General features: G+C 43.9%; 2 protein-coding genes, 1 long non-coding RNA gene and 2 other non-coding genes across 6 annotated transcripts; 3 read left to right on the forward strand and 2 right to left on the reverse strand.

Annotated features, from left to right (window-relative positions):
* Positions 1–121: 121 nt before the first annotated feature.
* Positions 122–3020, reverse strand: LOC129841610 (E3 ubiquitin-protein ligase DTX4-like). Of its 2 annotated transcripts, none has more exons than XR_008757361.1 (2): positions 1591–2127; positions 122–1295 (listed from the first exon to the last, which is right to left on the reverse strand). XR_008757361.1 is itself a non-coding variant. In XM_055909991.1 (2 exons), the coding sequence occupies exons 1-2, from the start codon at positions 2692–2694 to the stop codon at positions 1025–1027; spliced, it is 357 nt and encodes a 118-aa protein (XP_055765966.1). In that variant the 5' UTR covers positions 2695–3020; the 3' UTR covers positions 124–1024. The 2 variants fall into 2 exon arrangements, 1 of the variants encoding a protein (XP_055765966.1); XM_055909991.1 differs by lacking the exon at positions 1591–2127 and adding an exon at positions 2609–3020 and having other exon boundaries at positions 124–1295.
* Positions 3021–4237: 1217 nt separating this feature from the next.
* trnat-ugu (transfer RNA threonine (anticodon UGU)) lies at positions 4238–4310 on the forward strand. Its single transcript has one exon. It is a non-coding gene; the product is annotated as a tRNA-Thr (tRNA).
* Positions 4311–4995: 685 nt separating this feature from the next.
* trnak-uuu (transfer RNA lysine (anticodon UUU)) lies at positions 4996–5068 on the forward strand. The gene has a single exon. It is a non-coding gene; the product is annotated as a tRNA-Lys (tRNA).
* Positions 5069–6093: 1025 nt separating this feature from the next.
* LOC129841613 (uncharacterized) lies at positions 6094–8351 on the forward strand. The gene is made up of 3 exons (XR_008757362.1): positions 6094–6235; positions 7406–7514; positions 8265–8351. It is a non-coding gene; the product is annotated as an uncharacterized LOC129841613 (long non-coding RNA).
* On the reverse strand, positions 7605–13088 carry LOC129841594 (uncharacterized). The gene is made up of 5 exons (XM_055909969.1): positions 12702–13088; positions 12283–12364; positions 11799–12092; positions 8997–9317; positions 7605–8638 (listed from the first exon to the last, which is right to left on the reverse strand). Exons 1-5 carry the CDS (start codon positions 12771–12773, stop codon positions 8229–8231), a joined length of 1179 nt encoding a protein of 392 aa, XP_055765944.1. The 5' UTR covers positions 12774–13088; the 3' UTR covers positions 7605–8228.
* Between the last annotated feature and the right edge of the window lie 2920 nt (positions 13089–16008).

Genomic DNA, 16008 nt, shown 5'->3' on the forward strand with positions numbered 1-16008 from the left:
CTCTCTCTCCCACGTCCCGAGTCTCTGACACCGCCAGCCCCTACAGATCTGGCCTATTGACAAAACTAAAGACAAGACTAAAGAAATGAACAGGAGACAGTGTGGCTGAGGGGGGGGGGGGGGGGGCTACGGGAGGCGGATTCTCAGAGACTCTGCTGTTTAAGCCTTGAAATATCACATTCTCTCTGCTTTCCCCTTACGTTCTGGATCTGTCACAAAGGGCACCCTATTCCCTATGTAGTGCACTACTTTTGACTAAAACTAGCGCAGTATGTAGGGAATAGGGTGCCCTTTCTCTCTCGCTCCCTCTGCTTATCCCACCCAATGTCCGTCCCCACACGGCAGCTGCGTGCGTTAGATTCGGGGAGTACGGGGGAAGAATGTCTCTCGCAAGAGAGGCCAAGGCTCTGTGAGGTACATCTGTCGTAGGTCATCACACTTTCACCCCATTCTGTCTGACAGGAAAGCGGAGGGTTAAAGTCAGGGACCCAGTCAGGCCCTAGGAATATGGAACTGATTGTAATGCATTCTTAATTCTCATTCTATGACGGAATGGAACCAAGCTGTGAGCTCTAAGCTCCACGGAGCAGTCTATTAGTTGAACCACATGCAAAACGAACTGAATTTAATACAGCCGTGCAGTAACGTGACGTAAAAAACTGAAAATACTGACAACTGAGCCTAAGATGTTAAAAAAGCCTATGTAGGAGTAAGAATTCTGAATGGACTTTTGTCTGTCACAATATATCCATTCTGGACAGACCGAGACACAGAGACACTCACTGGACATCACAGGAGGTTTGCGGCACCTTAATTGGGGAGAACGGGCTGGTGGTAATGGCTGGAGCAGAATACGTGGAATGATATCAAATACTCAAACACATGGTTTCCCATCTATCTCTTAAGACCATCCAGTTTTGATTTCTATTTGCCATATACTTTAAACTGTGCTGTTTAACAAAAGTTCTGCACCTATATACATCCACGTGCCTTCTTACACCAAAAACTGTCGCGTAACATGACATCAGCATCCCCACAACAACAACAGCCATTCCCACCTCTCAGCTCTCGTCTTCTTACCTGTGTCTTGCCTGAACTGGTGCATCGACTGCAGGTCTAGGATGTAGGGCGAGAGGCGGTTGTCGACTTGGCCTAGCACGACGCTCCCACCACGGGGATCGCTTCGTATCACCGCCTCGATGTGGTGGGAGATGGCCGGGCTGTAGGGCCGCCACCGCCCGTGTTCGTTGAGCCATTCCCACACGACCACAGCGGACGCATGGAGCATGGTGGCCCTGGAAAGAGAAGTGAGAAAATACTCATCTGTTAGCAACCATGGTTTAATAACGACGGCGCGACGTTGTGTTTACATCCGGAACCAGGCTAGACTTTATTACTTTTGATTTGGCTACAAAGTAGCCTATCGCTGTTTATTGAAACGAGGATCGATGTCTCATCACTGATTCCAACATCACTTGGCTCAATCTAGCCGACATGAAGTCCCGTAGTTTATAAATTATATGGGCTTGTAGCTAGGTTATACCTACACACAAATACAGGTCTCCCTAAATGAACAAGTAGGGATCTTACATTTAGTCAGCCGGCGGCGTGCTAATGTGAAGAAGCGCAGCATCTGGGCACAAATATCCGTGTCACTTTCATGGTCGAACACGGAGAAATCTGATTTTATACCCGGTTGTTATGCCTTCATTACACCGTGGACAGGCAAAGAAACGGAGAGTGCTCTTGTTATTCTCGTTGAAAGTCTACATTTTCAGTCACGTTCAAGCATAAAGAAACAAAATGTGTGCGACTGAATCTTTTAAATCCCTTTGCCAGAGTCACTGTTGCGCAAGTGGCGAGACCAAGCTCCACTTCTGGAGTGACGAGGGAAAGGAGCTCGGTTCCAGTCGTTGGGGCGTAGTGTGTTGAATTGTTCCAAAGTGACATCCAACACCACACTCGTAATAGACCTACCTACCAATACTCGTGACTCCCTTATCGAGCTTCCACAAATCTTTGAAACCGGCTGGACAGGTATATGCTACGCAGAGAGAACGGATTGGGTGTACAATTTCATTCAGTACACTTTTTTGGGATGAAGCCTGGCACAACATGTTTGTGGGCGATTACTCAGCTCTTTGTGATCATTGGCTAATCATCGAGTCATTTCCCCTAGAAACAGTACAGTCGGCCTATTGAACATGTGTATTACATATCATTACTGTAACTATGCATCTTCCCTCGGGGGGGGAGATGGGCTACAGTAGGCTACAAGTAAACCAATTGTGTCAATAGAATTGGCGCCCGTCAATTACTGTACACAACTACCTAGGCTAAGCACAAGAAAGAAACCATTCAATAAGACAACTTTCCGGTATCTATATACGTTTTTATAGCCTCTCTATTGACTTGTCCAAGTTCAGAGAAAGGCAACTTGTTATGATAGAAGTGATTATGATCTATTGCGATCATGGGACATCTGGAACGCATGTTTACGCACGGACTAGTCCCCTTTTCCAAACCCAATCAAAACGCAAACAACAAATGCAGCTTTTTGTTGGTGTTTGAAAAATCACACCAATTGGCCTATTCACTAGTTACTTACGTTCGTTGCGTTGGAGGCTTGGTTTTAGAAATGAGTTCAAAACCAAGACTAACTATCCGTCCGTCTTCCACGCGCATGTTTCTCATTTACAATCCTCAAGTGGCTTTAGTGAAGCAAAAAAAATATGCCTTTTCATAAATCCATAAAATACAAATCAATTAAATTCCTGCGCGTATTTTTCGGATATCGAATACGAGTTCCATGGTGGAATTGATTCAGTACTCCAAAACGAATATTGGACATATTTTACGTCCTCTGGCTAACCATACGTATCCGTCTCTGTATCCTTAAACTGACTATGTCCCATTCCGGAGTCTGGTACCCCCGTTCTATTTCTATACCACGCCCAAAGCCATAGGAGGCTGTCTATAGCAAGTAAGTCATGTGCATTGAATTCCCAAAGTAGGAGTACGCCACTGGTGCAGATCCGCCCTTAAATTATCCCAAATTGTAAATGCATAGGCAAACATAAAAATAGCAATGTGGAGTGTTGCTTTACAGGCTATGCCAACTACAGCTTTATTTATTTGTGTGCACATTCTGTGTTGGTTGCAGTGTTATTTGACCTGTATATAGCCTCGTTATTGTTTTTTTTATTGTGTTTAATGTTTTACTTAATATTATTTAGTAAATATTTTCTTAACTCTATTTAGTTAAAACTCCATTGTTGGTTAAGGGCTTGTAAGTCAGCATTTCACGGTAACCTGTTGTATTCGGCGCATGTGACAAATACAATTTAATTTGATAGTGCAGTGGTTATAGAAAATGGCTGGAGAAGATAGACTGGGTGGTTTTAGCCAAGTTTTCCCATTGAAAGACTGCCGTGCAAAAGCACGAGTAAAGTAGTAAATGCTGGTCTGGACTGTGAATATATATGTAGTTAATACTTAATAAGCAATAAGGGCCGAGGGGATGTGGTATATGGCCAAAAGACCATGGCTTAGGGCTGTTATTAAACTTGACGCAACGCGGAGTGCCTGGATACTGCCCCTCGCCGTGGTAAATTGGCCATATAGCACAAACCCCAAAGGTGCCATATTGCTATTATAAAGTGGTTACTAAAGTATTTAGAGCAGTAAAAATACATGTTTATAAGGTCTGTTATAAACTGGGTGGTTCGAGCCCTGAATGCTGATTGGCTGACAGCCGTGGTATATCAGACTAATTACGTTGTTAACCAGTTTATAATAAGGCACCTCTGGGGTTTGTGGTATATGGTCAATATACCACGGCTAAGGGCTGTATGAAGGCACTCCGCGTTGCGTTGTACAGGGGACAGCGGATATTGACCATATACCACACCCCTCGTGCGTTATTGCTTAATTATCCACTTGAGCGCAACAAATGACAGGCAACTTCTGAACGGCTTGTTGACAAATGCAGTTCTTTGACGCCATCTAGTGGTTGAAGTTGAACACACATTGCAAGTCAGAATGCAGGATATTGTTGTTGTCTTTATAGTGTGGATTTAAAATACTGACATAGAGATGTCTTTACAATACAATCAAATCGATAAATGTAGGCCTTTGCAAGCAACCATATATGTTTTCAGAACGTGTATGGGGCTCTAATGAAAAACTATTGAGGTCACATTCAAAAAGCGATTGCGTTTCAGCCTCAACAGAACAGGGCTCCATAGCTCAGGGGTTAGAGCACTGGTCTTGTAAACCAGGGGTCGCGAGTTCAAATCTCGCTGGGGCCTGTACAGTTTTTTCCTTTTTCCCCCTTCATCTGATCAACACACGTCGTTCATTCACGTCCTAAACATGGACAGGATAAAAAAAACTGCCACTATGCGTTAGTCTTAGTTTTTTTTGCTCACGTTAATGACGTTAAAAAATTACGTATGTTGATCAGAGGGAAAACAATGAATTGTTAACAAATGAAGATTAAAGGAACAACACAGAGGCTGACAATAGCTTTTTCGTGCATATTAACACTTACCATTACTATTGGCCAATAGTGTATCTTTACACCGGTACTAGGTTAGCTGACCACAGAATGAAATGGAACACTCTAGCGAGCTATGATGTAGCTACAGTAGCTAGCTAAGTTAACGTTAGTATGACCAAAGATACGATAACAGTGTTCACTGTTCACCGTGTTCCTGTGTTCACCCAGTGTTCACCCTGTTCACCTGTGGGTAAAACCAAAGCTAGTAACCTCTATTCATCGTGGTATAAACGTTACGACGCTGCCTGCAATACACTTACAGTAACGTTAGCGATGTGGTTGGAAAGTGCCCCCTAGCTCTTGAGCTGAGCAACACAGAAATAATGCAGTCATCGGCAACAGTAGCGAATGGCTCGCTTTCCGAACAAGTTGAAACGTGATCTACTTAACGACTTTTTAAAATCAAAATATTTCCCCTTTCCCTGCCAGTCAGAGCCCGGATAGCTCAGTCGGTAGAGCATCAGACTTTTAATCTGAGGGTCCAGGGTTCAAGTCCCTGTTCGGGCGGTATTTTTTTTATATATTTTTTTTAACCGCTCTCGGGTGCAAGCGCCTTCTTCCTCATCTGCCTAGACAGAACGAACGTTAACGAATATTATTATCAGCCTCGATAGCATCTGTGACTGAGGTTAGTTGGAATCCGAGGCATTGTCAGTCCCTATCCCCAGTAGTATCTCTTTTTTAAGACAACACTTCTCGAGGAAAGCCACAACAGCACGGGCTATAGATTTGGCATCTCTTCCCTCCAACCTAACAAGCCCCAGAAATGTTGATACAATTGTCTGCTTGGTGTCACTAAAGTACCTTATCACAACCCCCATGTACTTAGAAACACTTACATCTGTGGACTCATTGAGGAGGAGGCTGAAATGCTGGTCACCCACATCTGCAACCAACTTTTTCAGAAAGTACGGTGCTAGATACCCATTAATAATTTCTGTGCACTTTGTCCTGTGCATTTTGAAGTGGGTAGCAGCAGTGGAGTCTGAGAAAGCAGCTCTACGTGCTTCTCCAATGTGATCACATGTCAGCATGGAACAGTGTTCAGCGATAGCTAATGCCATGGTGGCCTCAGCCTTTTTTGCAGAGTCAATTTTTTAACCATAAATGGCAGCTTGTTTTGGGTTGAACTTTGCCTTTTGAGTATGTTTTTGAGTTGTCATGTGTTTTTTTACATCACTAAGTTTAGCGTAGAAATCAGCCTTACAATACAGGCAGTATGCCCATGTATCATCTCCAATAAATGGCTTCAACCAGCCTTTGAATTCAGGGTTTGATTCCCACTCTTTTCTGTATTTTTTAGTGTACAGTTTTAGACTGAGACATGATGAGCTAGCCAGCTAGATGTTTAGCTTATGTCACAGAGAGGCACACACACAGTGGACAAGGTGAGTAAGTGACAGGCTGTGTGAGTCAAATCCAGTGATTTATTTTAGACAAAGAACATTTTACATCCCACCCTGAATGTATGCCAGGGCGAGATCAGCCAGTGGCGGCTTCCCGCATGCGCGATTCATTTGCAGTCTGGACGTGGAGGGGTGAACATCTCCTGCTCTGACTGGGAGGGACTGCTGCGCTAGAACTGGGCCGCCTGTGAGTGCTTTGGTACGGGGTTGGTGGGACGGGGGTGGGGCCCACGGCAGCACCCGCTGCTCGTTGAGAAGCGTAAGAACGGTACGTGCTTTCACGTCAGTCTCCAAAAGTCTCCAATAACACCAGAAATAGTCGCTAGATTTGTCGCTAGTCGATTTTTTGAAAAATGTGTTGCTAGAGGGGTCTGAATACTCGCTAAATATAGCGACCAAGTCGCTAAGTTGGCAACACTGCTTGGCGGTGAAGCATTTACGGTGATAATGCCTCTACAGAAGTCACGGCATTCTTACTTCTTACACTATTCGGAGCAGCGCAGGGCTGTTGTGAAGGAAGTTCAAATCAAACTTTATTTGTGTAGACCTTACTGTGAAATGCTTACTTACAGGCCCTTAACCAACAGTGCCGTTCAAGAAGAGGTAAGAAAATATGTACCAAATAAAATAAAAAAGAATAAAAAGGAACACAATAAAATAATATAAATAGTGGCCATTTGATTCATTGTTCAGCAGTCTTATGGCTTGGGGGTAGAAGCTGTTAAGGAGCCTTTTGGTCTTAGACTTGATGCTCTGGTACCGCTTGCCATGTGGTAACAAAGAAAACAGTCCATGACTTGGGTGACTGGAGTCTCTGACAATTTTTTGGGCTTGGATGGCAAGGAAGCTTGGCCCCAGTGATGTACTGGGTCGTATGCATTACCCTATGTAGCGCCTTACGGTCAGATGACAAGCAGTTGCCATACCCGGCGGTGACGCAACCGGTCAGGATGCCCTCGATGGTACAGCTGTCAAGGAAGGGAGTTTATGTTTATACAGGACCACCCGACCTCGCCTACCTTCAACCAATCATGCCGTCTGCATTGTTACAACATTTGAGAGGCCATGGCGATGCGGTATGGAGGTCAAGTTGGCCTCTGCTTGGCCCACAATTCTGTCATGCATTCCATAGGGCACCTCAGACCACATTTTCGGATCAAGCACCGATTGGCTCTTAGCTTTGGGTAGTAAGCGAATGAACGTCTCTTTCTGAACGGAACCGAATCACATTGGTGAAAGAGTTGTTCATTTGGCTCCCTGATTTGCATACTGCTACTACTCCTTTATGAGCTATTTATTGTTTCTGCAGATAAATTACAAAATAATTCCAAAGAGAGTGAGTCCTCACTGCAGAAACAATAAATAGTGAGGAGATCACGACAATCTGGTCCATGCAGATTTTTTTTCAGTGCGTAAAAAATATGACATTGTTTTGCAGGACATGTAATCATTTGGCCAGATCGGACGTATGGACCGGCTCTATTACCTGAACGGAGCCAAATGATCCGGCTCACCGAAAAGAATCACAATCACTACAAAAGTTACAGGTGCTTGCGCCAGTTGATCAAAACAGTTTCGACACAGGTTAACACTTTGTGAACAATAGTATTTCTTACATTTGATAAAATAAACGGAAATATAGCAAATATTCTTTATAATCATTTAGCAAATGTGTATATTTATTACATATCATGTAATATGTTATAATAATACATTCATCTGTTATCAAGGATCCTTGGGACGTGCCTACCCCACAGAAGTTGAAATGTAAAATAGTTTAATGTAAGGATTAAGGTATTGCTTGTGGTTTAAGGTTAGGATTTAGGGTAGGGATCACTGACCCAAAAATATTCACAGTTCACATAAAAAATTATGGTGTACGTATGCCCTCTTGTGGGGGTATTGTGTATTACATGTACTGTGATATCCCCTGAGATATCAAGCAAGGCCAGATTAGATGTGACGTTGAGCTTGACCAGTAAACCTTCCAGTTACAATATCAGTAGCACCACCACCAAAGAGATTAAACAATTTAAGCCACCAGTGAGGCTGGAAGACTAGGCTGGACATCAGCTAAGACTGGGCCATAGACAAAACAAACCCTGTATCATTTGACCCAAGCCAATCAAGCTACAGTCATTGGCTACCGATACATACAGTAAACTATGATAGGAAGACATCCACATCCACTTCAGTGAACATAGAACATTTCACAACAACAAAGAAGTTGTCAACCAAAACAGACTACCTTCATACATAACTCAACTCCCTGTGTTACTCTTCTTCTGCTCTAGCAGTGTCCCACGTTCAGCAACAGGGAGATGGAGCTCCTCCTCTTCCTCTGTGCGTTCATCCATCCCCTCAGGGCACGTGATCTCATCAAGATGATCATCACAACAACTCTGGATTCTTCGGACTCCTGGCAGCGGTTGGCTATCCTGAACTGGAACAGGAAGTTCCTCGATGGAGAGATGTGGTGGTGATGCTATGTTAATCATCGCGCTGTCCTCTGTTCTAGTGACTGTGTAGTCCTCTGTTGGCTGTCTCCTGTTTCCCTTGTACATCGCCAGTAACCCGAGCACAAAAATGATTGACAGAAGTAGAATAATTATTACTATCACTGGTACTCTACTCCTTTCACTATCAATCATTGCAGGCTCCAATTGCTTTTCTAGAGAAAGACAGAAAGATAGAATATAGTAGTGTTAGTGCAGCAAAGATAAGGGATATGACAACAATATTATACTGAAGCAATAAGGCCTGAGGGGGTGTGGTCTTAGGCTGATATACCACGGCTGTCAGCCAATCAGCATTCAGGGCTCGAACCACCCAGTTTATAATCTCAACTAGCGCAGACAACAATACAGAACAGCAAGACTGCCACGACTAAATACTATTCTCTTTAAATATTACGCTAACACTACATCTACTACTATGATAATAATAAGACAAAGAACAAGGTCTATACGTTAAAAAGTGAATATTAAATACAATACTTAAGTGAGCAATGCATTCAATAGACATCCCACCTTTGACAGTGAGAGTGACTCCATGTGGATATCCTGGGTCATTATCCCGGTTGAAGAAGCACAGGTAGGTTCCCTGGTCAGACGAGCGTACACCGGTGATGGTGAGAGAGAGGTCACCCTCTCCGTAACCATCCCTGGTCACTGATGTCCTGTTCATGAATCCAGGGCCATAGGTAGTATTGGTCGGGTCAATCTTCAGCACAGTCTGTCCATCTTTCTCCCACTGGACATACATCTCAACATTGGTCACCTGCTTATTGGTCGAGCCATAGCAGTGAAGTGTGACATTATCTCCGACGTGAGCTGATATTTCTGTCGGGACTGTTAGATGAGGAGGGAGGAGAGGGGTGGGACTTGAATGCTGTGCCATTATGAAAGCAATTGAATTAGATATAGGTCTACATGGAATGTATGACAATTAAAGTGAAGGGGGAAGGTGCTGGGGGGTTAAGGTCAGAGAGAAGGTGCTGGGGGGTTAAGGTTAGAGAGAAGGTGCTGTGGGGTTAAGGTTAGAGAGAAGGTGCTGGGGGGTTAAGGTTAGAGAGAAGGTGCTGTGGGGTTAAGGTTAGAGAGAAGGTGCTGGGGGGTTAAGGTTAGAGAGAAGGTGCTGGGGGGTTAAGGTTAGAGAGAAGGTGCTGGGGGGTTAAGGTTAGAGAGAAGGTGCTGGGGGGTTAAGGTTAGAGAGAAGGTGCTGGGGGGTTAAGGTTAGAGAGAAGGTGCTGGGGGGTTAAGGTCAGAGAGAAGGTGCTGGGGGGTTAAGGTCAGAGAAAAGGTGCTGGGGGGTTAAGGTTAGAGAGAAGGTGCTGGGGGGTTAAGGTTAGAGAGAAGGTGCTGGGGGGGTTAAAGTCAGAGAGAAGGTGCTGGGGGGTTAAGGTTAGAGAGAAGGTGCTGGGGGGTTAAGGTTAGAGAGAAGGTGCTGGGGGGTTAAGGTCAGAGAGAAGGTGCTGGGGGGTTAAGGTTAGAGAGAAGGTGCTGGGGGGTTAAGGTCAGAGAGAAGGTGCTGGGGGGTTAAGGTCAGAGAAAAGGTGCTGGGGGGTTAAGGTTAGAGAGAAGGTGCTGGGGTTTAAGGTCAGAGAAAAGGTGCTGGGGGGTTAAGGTTAGAGAGAAGGTGCTGGGGGGTTAAGGTTAGAGAGAAGGTGCTGGGGGGTTAAGGTTAGAGAGAAGGTGCTGGGGGGTAAGGTTAGAGAGAAGGTGCTGGGGGGTTAAGGTTAGAGAGAAGGTGCTGGGGGGTTAAGGTTAGAGAGAAGGTGCTGGGGTTTAAGGTCAGAGAAAAGGTGCTGGGGGGTAAGGTTAGAGAGAAGGTGCTGGGGGGTAAGGTTAGAGAGAAGGTGCTGGGGTTTAAGGTCAGAGAAAAGGTGCTGGGGGGTTAAGGTTAGAGAGAAGGTGCTGGGGGGTAAGGTTAGAGAGAAGGTGCTGGGGGGTTAAGGTTAGAGAGAAGGTGCTGGGGGGTTAAGGTTAGAGAGAAGGTGCTGGGGTTTAAGGTCAGAGAAAAGGTGCTGGGGGGTAAGGTTAGAGAGAAGGTGCTGGGGGGTTAAGGTTAGAGAGAAGGTGCTGGGGGGTTAAGGTCAGAGAGAAGGTGCTGGGGGGTTAAAGTCAGAGAGAAGGTGCTGGGGGGTTTAAAGTCAGAGAGAAGGTGCTGGGGGGTTTAAAGTCAGAGAGAAGGTGCTGGGGGGTTTAAAGTCAGAGAGAAGGTGCTGGGGGGTTAAGGTTAGAGAGAAGGTGCTGGGGGGTTAAGGTCAGAGAGAAGGTGCTGGGGGGTTAAGGTTAGAGAGAAGGTGCTGGGGGGTTAAGGTTAGAGAGAAGATGCAGGGGGTTAAGGTTAGAGAGAAGGTGCTGGGGGGTTAAGGTCAGAGAGAAGGTGCTGGGGGGGTTAAAGTCAGAGAGAAGGTGCTGGGGGGGTTAAGGTCAGAGAGAAGGTGCTGGGGGGGTTAAAGTTAGCGTAGTGTGAAAGCCAAAAGGAGAGGACTGGAGGATGAGGGAATGAAGGATAAAGGGAAGTGAGTTGAATAGACACAATTAAAGAACAGAATGATATTATACTATTATGATCATTGATTACAACTCTAAAACACAAATCAACAGTATGTACAATTTGAATTACACACTGACTTCAGGAAAACAGTGGTCTGGCCAATATTACAATATTGCAACAATTGCAAATGCATAAATGAAGAGTTTCATTCCAAAACGCTATATATCAATTTTCAGAAATGTTGGTCTTTTATTATTGTAATTACAAATTATGAAAGAGATTGGTATGTTTCTTCATTATCTAATCATGGTATGGGTTTGTTCAATGTATTTGTTTAAAATCTATCACTGGATGGTTTCATTTCAGAGACAAAAAAACATGTTTTTTTTCAAAACGCTATATAGCCGCCCCTCAGAGAAATAAGTAGTACTACTATGTTTTACAGTCAAATGTAACAAAAAACTGCTAGCAGATACCCATAGACTTCCAGTCATTGTGCTAACGCTAGTTAGCATTGGCTCACGAAACAACCTCTAACTTCCTTCACACTGGACACAGAGACATACAAATGGACTCCACAAGTTCATCTGACTGCGTGGAAATAAATAAAGGGCCTCATTGCCCAAATCCTGAAGTATTCCTTTAAGATACCTAGGTGAAGGTGAGACCATCACATATCACTGTCAAATATACAGGATACGAACCTTCCATTCCAGCTAAAAAATAGATATATAGTATTTTGAAAATAAAAACATATGAACAAAACAAAATAGTTCTTGTTCCCAGTCAACATTCAATATGTAAAGTTTTGTCATGTCTCTTCAACTTACCCAGAACATCTAGCTTTACATCTGCAACATTCCGATTATCACAGACACACACATATGAGCCCTTGTCATTGTACACAGCAGAGCTGATTGAGAGAGAGAGGTCTTTGTTGATTTCCACCCTCTTCTCAAAGCGCTTTCCTTCAATTAATTTTCCTTGATCAATCTTGGCAACGACCTGGCCATCCACAATCCTCCAAACGATGCCAATGTCACAGGTTCCATTGCAAGGGAGAGTGACATTGTCCTTCAAATTCACAGTTTTAAGAATGATACCATTACCAATCGAGGGGCATTCTGTGGAAACGGTCGGGAAGCAAAAGAAATACAGGGATTATTAGGTTTACATATTTGTAGCCTAACTAAATCCTCAACATATTTGACATTAGGCTAATACAGTGAACACACTCAATGATGTAGATCCAGAGGCCAGTTCACACAAAAAGAACATAGTGTATCTAAAATGATTCATTTAGGACAAACGTACCAAGAAGGCCAACCATCAATGTCAAAACACAGTAGAAGAGTATCCAACCCATGCTGTGCTTCACTGCCCAAGGATTCAAACTCTGTGGAATTGAAAGCATGTTAAGATTGTGGATTATTGTTATGTCTAAAAAAACATGTGGATTATTGTTGTGTTATGTCTAAAAGAATTTAGCCATCACTAAAATAGTAGCCTACTTAGAAACTCTCGTTTCTGTTGCAAAACGTTTTGCTTTGGTTTGCTACGGTGTGCACTAATGAATACAGCCCTATAAAAAACTTTATTTTTCAAAGGCAATTGCCGTCCATTAAAACAACATTCATTCATTACAAACACGTTACAAACTATTTAAGAAACAAGTATCCTATGCCACCCCCGCCCCCAAATGAACAGATTTCCAATAGAATAGAGTTAATTACCAAACTATAGATGTATCTCCCAGAGCGTTGGATGTCCTGAGAAATAACTACTTTCGTTTTCTTCTTCTTCATTGGATTTTTTTAAGGTGCATTACCGCCACCAGCTGGACTGGAGTGTTAACCAGAGACCGGAAGATCTAAATCCTACCCATTATTCTCATCTCCCTAAGGAAGCAAAATACATCATTAAATACTACACCCCCTGAAGATTTCCCCAGCAGTTCACTTAATATTGGCTCCTTAACCCCATTACTCCTTAAATCTAACAACAAATTCTCCCTTTCCCTCACATATTGTTGGCACTGAAATGGAACATGTTTCACTGTCTCCATCTCCTTCTGACAATGATGAAACCAGTCTCAGCCTTGTGATCACACTTTCCTCCCTTCTCTCTCAGTCTGATGACCTCCCTGCCCTCCACATTTCCTGGATATTATACAGGTGTCTTCCCTTTCCCTCCCTGTTCCACAACTCTTGCCATTTGTTTTTACGTTTTTAACCACTGTCCTCATAAACCCTTGGCTTCTGCTTTACTGACTGACAAATCCATTTCAACATTAGGATGTTTAAGAGGCTGCTTGGTGATAACATCCACCTCCTCATTCCCCTCTACTCCCACGTGAGCTGGTACCCAGAGGAACATCACAATTACCATCATCTGTTTCACCCTAGACAAGCACTGCAAAACCTCTACAATACATCCTGTCTGCTCTGAGACACAAATGAATTTAAGCTCATCAGTGCTGCACAGGAGTCAGAGCAGATGACTACCCTGTCTGGCTTCACCTCCTCCACCCACTCCGCAGCCAAGCGTATGGCCTTCTCCATTGTGTAAACAGATAAATGACCTGTTGCTCTTTTCGTCACTGCCACCTTAACCTCTAAAAGCTGTTCCTGTCCTGCCTGTTTTAGGCTCCTTAGATCCATCTGTGAATATATTAAAGAAAGCCTAGTACTGTGTTGTTAAATGTTCACTTACAACTGAATCTACTCCTTCCTCAACATCTATTAGCCTCTCAAGCAACCCTAGATCTATCACTAGCTGAGGGAACAACCAAGGTGGGATAGCATGAAAACCACAGAGGGGCTAAACTCCTTCCAAATAACACAATCTCTCTAGCCATGCCATTACCTATCCACCCAAAGCTTTGTATTCAGACTTCGCTCATGCTCCCAGCGCTCAATGAGCACATTTTTGTAGGATGTGTGACCTTATGTCCTTGTAGATTTACCCTATATGTGATGGTTAGCTGTTGTCTTCTTAACTATAACGGCATCTCTCCCAACTCTACCTGCATCGCTGCCACCGGGGAGGTCCTGACTGCTACACAACATAGTCTTAGGGCTTGGTCCTGGATTACATCTAGCTTTAAAAAAAAAGATGTCTGAGATGCTGATCCATATGCTACACTTCCGTAATCCAGTGATGACCTTTCCAGCGCTATATATATATATCATTTTCAACACCATTCTATCTGCCCCCACTCTAATCTGGACAGGCAACGCATCACATTCAATATTTTCTTTCCTCCGCCCATGTCATTCGAGTGTGTCAAACCAGACCCAAAAGGAACCTAAAAACTACTGATTGTCGCCCGCAATTTGGAGCATTCCTAGGAGGAGGGGGGGCGACACCGGTAAACAGTGTCCTTTGCTCCCGCTTGCCCAACACCTGCCCTCGCCGTTAACAGAACTGCATGAAAACATCGCTGGTGTCGAAGGACACTGTCTACCGGTGTACGGCTAGCTAGCTACCGTTGTTGCCCCCGCCCCTTCTTCTGTGAGGTTTGTCGGTGGTTGGCGTCAAACGTTATTGTGCATCACCTAATGTACAGTACAATTACAAAGAGGGGTTCCTGCAGATGCAGGAATGCACACATTTTATTTAACTAGGCAAGTCAGTTAAGAACAAATTCTTATTTACAATGACGGCCTACCCCGGAAGACGCTGGGTCAATTCTGCGCCGCCCTATGGGACTCGCAACAACGGTCGGATGTGATGCAGCCTGGATTCGAACCAAGGACTGCAGTGATGCCTCTTGCACTGAGATCCAGTGTTTTAGACTGCTGCGCCACTCAGGAGTCCCGAGTGTAGGAATGACCAGAAATACGGGCCGCAATTGCACCCTCTTGGTTGTCAGCCTACCCATTTTGCATAATCTTTGGATGCATACAAATAATTAAATACATAAAACATTTATAAAAAATGAATACATTGTCGGATGCATTTGCTGCGATAATAAGGGATTTAGATGATACGATATAGGATTTTTAATTTATAATTTCCTTGTAAAATAACAATTTATACGCATGAGTCCTCTAAATCAGTTTAATCGTCAATTTGACCGTTATTTATAATAGTGATAACGCAATTATTTATATTTTGCAAGTATGATTACCTTTTGAATCAGACATCATGTTCTGACTTGAACTTGTTCAGCACATTTAGTTGGATCACACTGGTGTCAGGGTCTTGTAGTTGCTTACAACGACCACTAGATGGTAGTGTAGCCTCATTCTTTAAACCCTTGCTCAGTTAGAAATCAATCTGACCCCAGTGGTGGGAACTCTTATCCGCAGAGGACCTGCTGGGGAACTTTTGTTACCGCCAGGCAATCACTCACCTCATTCAACCAATTACAGTCCTGGTGGAAGGCTATGACTACTTGTGCTGACTGTGTACCTAGACAACCGTGTTTGAGGGTTGAATAACCTCTGGGCTATGTGGTTGTCTTTGAATCTGGGACGTGTCTTTCCATGTTGATGATACTGTTCGTTGGTCTGACTCTATGCTTAAGGGCCTGAAATAGTCAAACGGTGGTTCAAAGAGAAGGAGTCAATGTTGAACTAATGTTTTACTAACGTTGAATTTCCATCTCTCTATGACTCAAGTCTAAGCACACAGAGAAGCCATTCAGATGTCATGTCCAGACAGACTGACTGTAAAACCACCAGTCTGTGTGGCCGCCCAGCAGAGAACTGGCTGGGGGAGAGGGATCAGAGCCAGGTGGGATACATTTGGGACGTGAGGTCACTGGGAGGTGTGTGTGTTTGTGTGTGTGTGTGTTTGTGTGTGTGTGTGTGTGCATGCTTGTGTGTGTATCTGTGTATGTGCGTTAGAGCCATAGAATGTCTTATAATAATATTATGTCAACTTTAAGACAACCTTCATGCCAGCCATGTTTTTCTTCATGTTGACACATACCATGTCTTCATCACTGATAATTCCTGTTGTCACAACAATAAACGTCTCATGCGCTTGTCATGCATTTGTAATCAGGCCATCTACACAGACAGAGCTATTATG

This window comes from Salvelinus fontinalis, chromosome 42 (genome assembly GCF_029448725.1).
Source record: "Salvelinus fontinalis isolate EN_2023a chromosome 42, ASM2944872v1, whole genome shotgun sequence".
NCBI classification, from domain to species: Eukaryota; Metazoa; Chordata; class Actinopteri; order Salmoniformes; family Salmonidae; genus Salvelinus; species Salvelinus fontinalis.